This window comes from Oncorhynchus mykiss, chromosome 13 (genome assembly GCF_057628025.1).
Source record: "Oncorhynchus mykiss isolate SJ-2025 chromosome 13, ASM5762802v1, whole genome shotgun sequence".
Taxonomy (NCBI): domain Eukaryota; kingdom Metazoa; phylum Chordata; class Actinopteri; order Salmoniformes; family Salmonidae; genus Oncorhynchus; species Oncorhynchus mykiss.
The window spans coordinates 55,288,081-55,300,066 of record NC_143034.1 but is presented as its reverse complement, the minus strand read 5'-3'; the positions used below and the strand labels follow the sequence as shown (position 1 = coordinate 55,300,066).

General features: G+C 44.9%; 1 protein-coding gene across 1 annotated transcript; it reads left to right on the top strand.

Moving 5' to 3' along the window:
- The first annotated feature begins 454 nt into the window (after positions 1–454).
- On the top strand, positions 455–10,877 carry LOC110486567 (cerebellar degeneration-related protein 2-like). Its single transcript, XM_021558275.3, has 5 exons — positions 455–653; positions 7,400–7,512; positions 8,581–8,729; positions 9,031–9,195; positions 9,370–10,877. Exons 1-5 carry the CDS (start codon positions 575–577, stop codon positions 10,343–10,345), a joined length of 1,482 nt encoding a protein of 493 aa, XP_021413950.3. The 5' UTR covers positions 455–574; the 3' UTR covers positions 10,346–10,877.
- The last annotated feature ends 1,109 nt before the right edge of the window (positions 10,878–11,986 follow it).

Here is an 11,986-nt window from a genome sequence, read left to right as displayed (position 1 = left end):
TGTTTTATGGAGCAGAATCTTCCCCTGTATAGGGAAGGGGGTTGGGGATCGTTGCAGAATGGATCTGGGGAGATATCGGTGCAAAGCACGAGTGAGATTGTAACAACAGCTGGAGGCCTACGTAAATCACAATGGCGGGGGGGGAATTATGAGTGGCATTTGCCAGTGTCACACATTTGTTCAGTGAACGTACACGTCTCAATATTGTACAATTTATTTCGTACGTTCTCTATTTTTATTGTAGGCCGACAGTGCTGTCGTTGCGTATAGGGACTCGCTTACAGTGTCCAGTTTGTGCGTGCATTTTTTTCGGCCTTGAGATATTAATTTAGTGTCAGGTGCGGTAAATTGATGCATCTGTCTCATTCGAATGGTTCATTGCAGAATGTTGGGGGCAGGTGCGCCCGCGGCTTTCCTAGTGAATGATAAAGGTTGATGAAAGGGTTACGGTTTGGGAGGCTGCGCAGTTCGAGATTTCTTGATCATACGAGGCATGCTTTCGCTTCCGGGCTAGCGGTCAGAGATGTTGGAGCAGAGCGCACAGTGAACATCCACAACGATAGACCGAGCATCGATGCTTCGTGCAGGCAGGATGGAGGAGTTTGTTACGGAGGAAGATGAGCCATGGTACGACCAACGGGATTTGGAGCAGGGTGAGTAGACTGACACACCATTGTTGTTACTTTGTGACCGTGGTTATATTTGTTGCAGGTTTTGTTTAGCCTTGTATGCGAATCATTCCGATACAATAAACAGTCCCAGCAAAAAGCAGCTGATGCTGGCTACCGACCTCATCACTGTCATTTAATGCAACAACCTGAAGATGTCTCAAAGGATGTTAATTGGCCCTTCAAGAAAATATAATATTATTGACATTTCATTTGAAGAATTCATGACATGTTCTGCAATTCTGGCTCGATATACAAGCGTGCGTGTCCGGAATAGACTACTGTCTTGTTGATATTATCCTTGATATGATAAAACTGAGAAATTGTGATGGCGCTCATGCACTTTCAAGACAGACCCCATCACCCCAAGTCCCATACATTTAAGAACGAGGCGTGGGAACTATCGAAATTCTGCTGCAGGTTTCACCTGTCAGACCATGTTATACTCTGTTATTCTCGCCTTTCTCTCTCTCTCTCTCTGACACACACACAGGCCTACTTCCATTTCTCTAATTTCAACCTCTCTGTGTATAGGCACTGTTCTAGACTTCCCTTTATCCATTATCGAGCTATTTTCCAATTATTCTGATGTTGTCAGTGAAGTGCGTGTTCTCAGAATAACCCTGCTGTCTGTCTGACTTCACCCTCCATCTCTCACATCATATATGATGAACGGTCACGTGCCATCCCTCTGCCCTCGGTTATTTTTCTCAAGTCACCAAAATGCTGAGTTGTGGTTCCCACTTGCATGGGGATGTGCTGGTGAGGTATTAGGTGATGGGGGCTGACATCAGGCTGACAGACTGACAGATGATTTAGAACAAGTGGGATATTCAGGGAGACAACTGGTTGACATTCGCAGGATTCTGTGAAATTTTGAACAAAGATTCTATGCAGTTGCAATTGCTGAGTGAGGGAAATGTCAGAGTTCTGTCTTTTTAAAAATGATTTATTACTGGTTAGACTGAAGACGCAAGACATTTACTAACTTCATGTCTGTGCTCTGATAAAAAAAATAGGGATCAACAATGGAGATGCTATGTTTTGAGATGCTTGAAAAGGCACATAATACACAACCTTTTCAAATCAAATGTATTTATATAGCCCTTCGTACATCAGCTGATATCTCAAAGTGCTGTACAGAAGCCCAGCCTAAAACCCCAGACAGCAAGCAATGCAGGTGTAGAAGCACGGTGGCTAGGAAAAACTCCCTAGAAAGGCCAAAACCTAGGAAGAAACCTAGAGAGGAACCATGGGGTGGCCAGTCCTCTTCTGGCTGTGCCGGGTGGAGATTATAACAGAACATGGCCAAGATGTTCAAATGTTCATAAATGACCAGCATGGTCAAATAATAATAAGGCAGAACAGTTGAAACTGGAGCAGCAGTACGGCCAGGTGGACTGGGGACAGCAAGGAGTCATCATGTCATGTAGTCCTGAGGCATGGTCCTAGGGCTCAGGTCCTCAGAGAGAGAATTAGAGAGAGCACACTTAAATTCACACAGGACACCGAATAGGACAGGAGAAGTACTCCAGATATAACAAACTGACCCTAGCCCCCCGACACATAAACTACTGCAGCATAAATACTGGAGGCTGAGACAGGAGGCGTCAGGAGACACTGTGGCCCCATCCGAGGACACATCCTGAGACAAGGCTGAGTATAGCCCACAAAGATCTCCGCCACGGCACAACCCAAGGAGGTTGTGGGAGGGCTTACCTTTTCCATTCACCCAGGGCTTAGTCTGATAATACATCCCTCCTATAGAGTGACACACCCCTTTGTATCTCTTCCTCAACTGTTTGATTTAGTTAACTCAATTGGACCCCATTGTCTGTCTCTTCCTCCACTAATGGCTAGATAGACATAGATGAGGACCTGTGTAGTCTCTGCTCTCACTCCCTGTGTATTGATCTGGCAGAGCAGTGTCTCCCACCTCTGGTCTTATCCCCATATTTTGAAACAAAACGGGAAAGAAGCGATTGTTTTAGCATTTTAAATGTCCCCACAAGTTATGATATAGGTCAAAGCGGTATTTTCCTAGCAATCATTTATTATAAAGGGTAAATTTGGTATATTAGGATAGTAGGCGGTGTGAGTTCCAGATGGTGGGATGAGGTACAGGTGAAGTCAGAAGTTTACATACACTTAGGTTGGAGTCATTAACTAGTTTTTCAACCACTCTACACATTTCTTGTTAACAAACTATAGTTTTGTCAAGTCGGTGAGGACATCTACTTTGTGCATGACACAAGTCATTTTTCCAACAATAGTTTACAGACAGATTATTTCACTTATAATTCACTGTATCACAATTCCAGTGGGTCAGAAGTTTACATACACTAAGTTGACTGTGCCTTTAAACAGCTTGGAAAATTCCAGAAAATTATGTCATGGCTTTAGAAGCTTCTGATAGGCTAATTGACATCATTTGAGTCAATTGGAGGTGTACCTGTGGATGTATTTCAAGGCCTACCTTCAAACTCTGTGCCTCTTTGCTTGACATCATGGGAAAATCAAAAGAAATCAGCCCAAGACCTCACAAAAAAAATTTAGACCTCCACAAGTCTGGTTCATCCTTGGGAGCAATTTCCAAATGCCTGAAGGTACCACGTTCATCTGTACAAACAATAGTACGCAAGTATTAACACCATGGGACCATGCTGCCATCATACCGCTCAGGAAGGAGACCCCTTCTGTCTTTGGTAAGAAAAGTGCAAATCATTCCCAGAACAACAGCAAAGGACCTTGTGAAGATGCTGGAGGAAACGGGCAAAAATGTCTATATCCACAGTAAAACTAGTCTTATATCGACATAACCTAATAGGCCGCTCAGCAAGGAAGAAGCCACTGCTCCAAAACCACCATAAAAAAGCCAGACTACGGTTTGAAATTACACATGAGGACAAATATTGTACTTTTTGGAGGAATGTCCTCTGGTCTGATGAAACAGAACTGTTTGGCCATAATGACCATCGTTATGTTTGGAGGAAAAAGGAGTCTTGCAAGCCGAAGAACACCATCCCAACCGGGAAGAACGGGGGTGGCAGCATCATGTTGTGGGGGTGCTTTGCTGTAAGACGGGCTGGTGCACTTCACAAATTAGATGGCATCATGAGGGAGGAAAATGATGTGGATATATTGAAGCAACATCTCAAGACATCAGTCAGGAAGTTAAAGCTTGGTCGCAAATGGGTCTTCCAAAAGGACAATGACAGCCAAGCATACTTCCAAAGTTGTGTCAAAATGGTTTAAGGACAACAAAGTCGAGGTATTGGAGTGGCCATCACAAAGCCCTGACCTCAATCCCATAGAAAATATGTGGGCAGAACTGAAAAAGCGTGTGTGCGCAAGGAGGCCTACAAACCTGACTCAGTTACACCAGCTCTGTCAGGAGGAATGGGCCAAAATTCACCCAACAAGTGTGAAGCTTGTGGAAGGATACCTGAAACGTTTGATCCAAGTTAAACAATTTAAAGGCATTGCTACCAAATACTAATTGAGTGTATGTAAACTTTTGATCCACTGGGAATGTGGTGAAAGAAATAAACGGCAAATTAAATTATTCTCTCTCCTATTTTTCTGACATTTCACATTCTTAAAATAACATGTTGATCCTAACTGACCTAAGACAGGACATTTTTTACTCGGATTGAATGTCAGGAATTGTGAGAAACTGAGTTGAAATGTATTTGGCTAAGGTGTATGTAAACTTCTGACTTCAACTGTATGTACAGTATATGTCCTTCCCTAGCTCAGCCCTCGTCCTCCACATCACCCCATTGACCGATGACCCAAAGAATAAAAGCAGCTTTGCGTCTCATCAGTGTTTCCCTGGTCAGCGTTTGGGAACCAGGTGCGACCCTGCATATAAAGTTGTAATAGTACAGTTTTAGCATGCTGTTCCAACCAAGGGGTCATATTGTATTTGCTATGGTCTATTTACACCCACTTTCACACAGAGTGAATATGTGATTATTATGTAAGTGATCTGTATTCAGGGCTGCCCTCTGGTCATAATCATCAGCTCAACATGTGTATCCTGTCTGTCCAGATGGTAGGGTATGACGTCATAGTTGTAGCAGCTGGTGCAGTGTGGTTGTGATGTGCTTCACTAGATGCTATATGAGTTCTACACATCCGAGGGCATAAGGATGATGCATAGCCACACGTGCAGAAGGATGCAGTGCACATGAGCTGTGTGTGTGCCAAGGTTGCCATGGGGAGATGTCAGTTTCACAGTGTCATTGCTTTGTCCTGTTACAATTCTTATGTTATTCACTTGTTTTCAATGAAGTGGGTACATGATTTGTCCTACTTACCGGGATATCTCTTGCCCTCTCAGCAAACTCAGATTCTTATCCGTTTGCCAGCACAAGCAACCGTTGTGTGGCAGCGTTTTGATAAAGGCACAACCATAAGATTACATAACTTTTAAGCTTTAGACAATGTGTACCAGGCACTTTTGTGTTGGTCACGTAGCATCTGGAGGTGTGTTTTGGATCATTGTCCTGTTGAAAAACAAATGATAGTTCCCACTAAGCGCAAATCAGATGGAATGGTGTATTGCTGTAGTCGTGCTGGTTAAGTGTGCCTTGAATTCTAAATAAATCACTGACAGTGTCACCAGCAAAGCACACCCACACCATCACACCTGCTTCATGGTGGGAACCACACATGCGGAGATCATCCGTTCACCTACTCTGCGTCAAAAAGACATACAGCGGTTGGAAACAAAAAATCTCCAATTTGGACTCATCAGACCAAAGGACAGAGTTCCACCAGTCTAATGTCCATTGTTTGTGTTGGCCCAAGCAAGTCTCTTCTTATTGGTGTCCTTTAGTAGTGATTTCTTTGCAGCAATTCGACCATGAAGGCCTGATTCACGCAGTCTGCTCTGAATAGTTGATGTTGAGATGTGTCTGTTATTGAACTCTGTGAAGCATTTATTTGGGCTGCAATCTGGTGTGCAGTTAACTCTAATTAACTTTTTCTCTGCAGCAGAGGTAGCTTTGGGTCTTCCTTTCCTGTGGCGGTCATATCGCTTGTGACTGCACTTGAAGAAACTTTCAAAGTTCTTAACATTTTCCATATTGACTGACCTTCATGTCTTAAGTTTAATGATGGACTATCATTTTCTCTTTGCTTATTTGAGCTGTTCTTGCCATAATATGGACTTGGTCTTTAGCCCTATTTGGTAATCTTCTGTATACCACCCTACCTTCTCACAACACAACGGATTGGCTCAAACACATTAAGAAGGAAAGAAATTCCACCAATTAACTTTTAACAAGGGACACCTGTTAATTGAAATACATTCCAGGTAACTAACCTCATGAAGCTGGTTGGGGGAATGCCAAGAGTGTAAAGCTGTCATCAAGGGTGGTTACAATAAAGAATCTCAAATATAAGATATCTTTTTATTTAACACTTTTTTGGTTACTACATGATTCCATATGTCATTTCATAGTTTTTATGTCTTCACTATTCTACAATGTAAAAAAAAATAAAGAAAAACCCTTGAATGATTAGGTGTCCAAACTTTTGACTGGTACTGTACATGTTGAAGACGGGCCTCTTGTCCTCTGCCTCGTTCCCTTTTGAATGGTTAGCTCCTGTTGCCATTCATTGCATTATCTCTGATACACACACACACACACACGCACACACACACACAGCTACTCCTCCAGACAGCCATACTATAATTCAACTCATGTTCCTTAGATGTGTACTGTGCAGCAGCATGGTGTTCCCCACTGTTGTGTTCCTGTTTGTGCTGACACCATGCACTGTGCTGATTTTAAAATGCTGCATTCATGTTCTGTAATGGAGGTCAATTGTTCTCCGTTTAACACCCCCTCTCCTCCCACTGTATTGTCATGGGCTCTGAGTAGTGGGGCAGGCATGTTGGAGCCAGCACAGCTCCCCTCTTCATCCTTACTCTCAGTCCAAGTAGGCCTCGTCACTGCAGCACCCGATGAATCCATCAAGCTGCTGGTGGAAACCAAGTGACTCGCTGCCCTTATCCCTCCCAGGTCTAAAATGGGATCATGTTTGTATGTGTGTTTATTTGTGGAAATGTCTGTCAAAGCAGATTGAGAGCAGAGATGTGCTGGAGTTGATTGGTTTCTGGGGAAAATGTTAAACAGTCTTGTTGTGACAATAAAGATGTATGTGTAGCAACCAGTGCAGCTAAAACCTTTACGCTTGTATGTACAGAATGTACAGCCACTCTTCTTTTTGGAGTGGGGTAATACGAACTAAGAGGGATATCTCTGTCATTCTGACCAGGAGTAATGGTAAATGAATTCTGAGATGACCTGTATTGGTGTTTTGCCCTGTGTATTCCAGACAGAGCCTGTGCTAACTAGGTTTTCTCCCTTATCCTCCTCCTTTCCCCTGCAGTCAGACTCCATTTTCTTGAGCTCATCTTGGCAGAGATCACAGAAGCTGGTCTTAGTCAGAGAAGATGGAGGATTACATTTTTTTTACTCCAGCAAGGGGAATTGAATGAGGGGATTTTCTCTCTATTGCTCGTTCTTTAAGGAAAGCCAGAAAGTATTGCATTAATGGAGTTAAAAACAGTCCAACGCAACACTTGAACTGAGCTGGGCTAATGCTGGAACTACCAATATTACTGGTGGATGAAATGTGAATGAAAGAGTTAAAATAGTTGTTTTTTTCTGTATCCAGACCAGTACTCTCTCAACCTCCTCTCTGTCCCCTCACAGATCTGCACCTGGCAGCTGAGCTGGGGAAGACCCTTTTGGAGCGTAACAAGGAGCTGGAGGACTCCCTACAACAGATGTACATCAACAATGAGGAACAGGTGCAGGAGATCGAGGTATAGCATCATACCACTTTCACTAACTATGTGTGAGCGTGTGTACATGTCATGAATGATCCTGCAAAGTGCCCTGCCCATCTTCCGAAAACATCTGAAACCCTGAAACCTCTTCAAACAGTATTTTAAATAATCCTCCTCATCACCTTGACCCCCCCCCCCCCCAAAAAAAAAAAAACCCAACCTGAACAAGCACTTGACCCCTCCCCCTTTCTGACTCTACTGAGAGCTACTTTATTGAGGAAAAATTTACTTTCTATGCCTTTATGTGGTTGTCCCACTTAGAACATCCATCTTCAGGTAGCTAACTAAGTTGCTCTGAACAAGAGCGTCTGCTAAATGACTAAAATGTAAAAATACAATTAAATGTTGAATCCTGAGAGGCCATATTGTCAAGCATGGCACCGGACTGGTGTGTTAGCTGGAGTGTGTGGGTTTTAAACTACTGACAGTGCACTTCATGATCCTGCAAAGTGGCTCTTCTCTCTAGGCTAGCCCAATTACATTCTCCTTGACGTGCCATCAAGTCAATTAAACCCTGCAGAGCTCTGATAGGAGAGGAGCAGAGTGCAGCTGCATGAGAGTGGGAGAGTGAGAGAGTGTGTGTTTACTTAGAGTGTGCGGCTGTGTGGGAGAGAGGAACCCACTGACTCCTCTGACTCTGAGCTAGATCTGCCACCTCAATAGACGAAAAAGACTGGCCTCCTTATTAGGCAACAACAAAGCCGATGGCCGACTCAACCAATCACACACTTTAATCTGCTGGAGAAGAAGAATAAAGTTGATCCACATTTGTTTCTGTAGACAGGAATTAGGAAATTGTGACGCTATTTTGCTTAACCATCATGGAATCCTGTCATATCTATGTGACTGATTTTAATTATTTGTATTGTTTTACATCAGTGTCTGGCATTGGGTGTATCTCAATAGTCTAAAACAGCTTCCTCTCCTCTCCATCTGCCCTGATGTAACCTATAGATGTCCAGTTATTTTATATCCGTTTTAGACTCTTTAGATTGTCTCCCTGTAAGGTCCATGTCTTCATTCACATGTCTATTCCCCCTGCAGTACCTGTCCAAGCAGCTGGAGATGCTGAGGGAGATGAACGAGCAGCATGCCAAGGTCTACGAGCAGCTAGACGTGACGGCCAGAGAGCTGGAGATCACCAATGAGAAACTGGTTATAGAGAGCAAGGCCTCGCAGCAGAAGATAGACAGGTGAGGGTTAATACTCTCCCGAGTTGTTCTCGCTGCTATGATCTACAATCTGAGCATTCACTCTATGTAAGACTGTACCATGACCTCTTTCTTCATGGTGTTTATACCAAGGATTTGTAAGAAATATTTAGTTTGAGTTAACAAGCTTAGTTCTTGAATGGTTTCTACTGTTCATAGTAAATAAATGCGTCTCACCGTTGTTTTTGTGACACGGGCTCAGCATAGTCACGGTACAGTATTGTACATTATGTTGTGATGCAAATAAGATTTAGTCCACTTTCGTGTGTGTGTGCACTTACAGGTTGACGGGTACCATGGAGACACTGCAGGCTCAGGTGGATACCATGACAGCTCGTGTGGAGGAACTACGTACACTGAAGGAGCTGAGGGACCACAGAGAGGAGCGGGAGCGACGCAAGACTGTCCACTCCTTCCCCTGCCTTAAAGAACTCTGCACTGCACCAAAGTACAGTAAAGAGCAATGCTCTATGTAGTCTCTCTCAAAAGTCCAAAGTACTGTATGTGAAAGTATGCTGAGTACATTTGACAAATGACCTGAATGTATGGTGTTCAGATTACATAAGAATGCAATCACTCTGCTGTATCCTTGTGCTCCTCTGTGTGGTGTATCGCTCTCCAGGTATGAGGATGGCTTCCTGGTGGCCAACCCCGGCAGTGTGGACCTGGTGTCTGAGCGTGAGCGCCGGCCGCTGGACGAGGAGAACGAGCGTCTAAAAGGTGTGGTCTCCTCCCTGAGGTCCGCCATGGTGGCAGAACGGGGCCGGAGGGAGGGGGCAGAGAGGGAGTGCACAGCTGTGCTGCAGGAGTTTGAGCTTATGGAACAACGCCTCCTGGGTGCTGAGGGCTGCCAGCTGCGAGTGCAGGAGCTGGAGGCGGAGCTACAGGAGATGCAGCAGCTGAGGAGGTCCCGGGTCTGTCTGTTGGATGAGGGTCTGGAGCAGACCCTGCTCAACAATGCCCCCGAGACCGACACACCCGAGGAGGGACCGGGGCAAAAGGAGGGAGGGGAGGGGACGGGGGAGTCCGGGGGGACAGGAGGAGGGGGGCAGCAGGGAGGCCCCGTGAGGAAAAGCTGCAGCGACACGGCGCTCAACGCCATCTCGGCCTGCGACGCCCCTGGCAGGCGACAGGGCAGCTACGCAATCCATGCCAACAGCGTGCGCAAGCGCGGCATGTCCATCCTGAGGGAAGTGGACGAGCAGTACCACGCCCTGCTGGAGAAATACGAGGAGCTGCTGGGGAAGTGCCGGCGCCACGAGGAGGGCATGTGCCACGCGGGGGTGCAGACGTCACGCCCTGTCTCCAGAGACCCCTCCATGAAGGACTACAGCATGGCCACCCCCGGCCCCTCAGCCATGGCTGCTGCACCCCCCACCCCGCCCCAGACCCCCTCCACCCCAGAGGCCCTGGAGGGCATCAGCCGGCAGGTAGACCAGGTAGACAAGAGGCTGGGCCAGAACACCCCAGAGTACAAGGCCCTGTTCAAAGAGATCTTCTCCCGCCTACAGAAGACCAAGAGTGAAGTGAATTCCACCAAGGGTAGAAAGTCCCCAAGGGTAGGAAGTCCTAAGGGGAAAAAGTCCAAAGACAAATGAGCTGCTTTCCTGATACTACTGAACATGACCTCTCCTGATACTACTGAACATGCACTGAAAACAATGGGTACAAAAGCCACAGATTTTTTTCTTAATTAGTTTCTCTTTGTTTGACCGTGTTTGTTCAAAGGGGTCACTTGATGACAGGTTACCTGTACTTCTGCACTGGGGAAATGATACAATATACTGTGGATGATCTCCTCAGCTGTTTTATCTTTCTGGATACAGCCACGTTTCACCCAGATGTACAATGAATTGTACCTCTGAACGACATTCATCATCTGGGTAGATGAAATGCCTTGATTCTTGACATAATTTAAGATCATTTATGACAACCTAGTTCTGCACTAAAAATCTGTTAGACCCGTCTTTGGTCAAGACAATCCAGTACAATGTTTAAATTACTGAGCGTGTATACTGAGACTGCACTAGTTCTATTTAAAATGTATAAATAATTGCTATTTAATGTTTTTGATGACTGACAGTGAATAACATGTGCAGAGCTATTCATAAAAGGTGTTTTCAAAAACAATCCTGACGTTCTCAATGAATAACACTGTTGCCTTAACATCTTAGGCTTCAGGTATGCATCTATCCAACATATACAATGGTTTTGAAATCAGTAGACTTCAATTGAGGGAGCCCATGGTACTCAAGGAAGTGATAACTTGTTCTAAAATAAATACTGTATGTAAACTGTAAAACTATCAGTGTATTGGTGAATTTACCTTTTGTAAAAGGATTCTCAAGATGGATATGATAATGTTGCCAAAATGGAGTTAGGTTGTCCAAGCTAGAGAACTGAGGACCTGCTGAGTGAGGGCCTTTAGGGATTTATGTGTACTCTCATGCCCAGAGAGAGGCCTGTTCCTTGATAGGGAGTTAGGGCCTTTAGGCCTGAAGGTCCATAGTTCCACTGTCCTTAAGGGGGGCAGAGCAGTCAGCCTCTGTGGAGGACCTGCTGATGCTGTACTGTGTAGAAATGGAACTCTCAACCACACTTGACTAAGCTACTGTAACTATGTGCTCTCTAAGCACTGACTCAGACCATGGGTACATCTCCATGACTCCTTGTTTCCTGGACTGCTTATTTCAAGTACACAAGGGGCTTTAGCTGCCCTCTTATCAGTACTTTGGCTTTTCATTTGAATATTTTCCTTGTTCTCTTCTGCTCTTTGTGTACAAACTTCATGTGATATGGTCTTCTATGCTGGTGTGTTCTAGATGGAGATTGCAGGGTAGACGGGTAAAGATGGTTTACAGAACGGTTGCTGGTATGTTAGAAGGAGCATGCCTGATAGAAGGGTTGCTGGTGTGTTAGGAGCATGCCTGATAGAAGGGTTGCTGGTGTGTTAGAAGGAGCATGCCTGATAGAAGGGTTGCTGGTGTGTTAGAAGGAGCATGCCTGATAGAAGGGTTGCTGGTGTGTTAGAAGGAGCATGCCTGATAGAAGGGTTGCTGGTGTGTTAGAAGGAGCATGCCTGATAGAAGGGTTGCTAGTGTGTTAGAAGGAGCATGCCTGATAGAAGGGTTGCTGGTGTGTTAGAAGGAGCATGCCTGATAGAAGGGTAAAGATGGTTTACAGAACGCTGTACTTTAGAGCTGGATCAATAACAGAACAGTGTAAAAAGTAACATGACT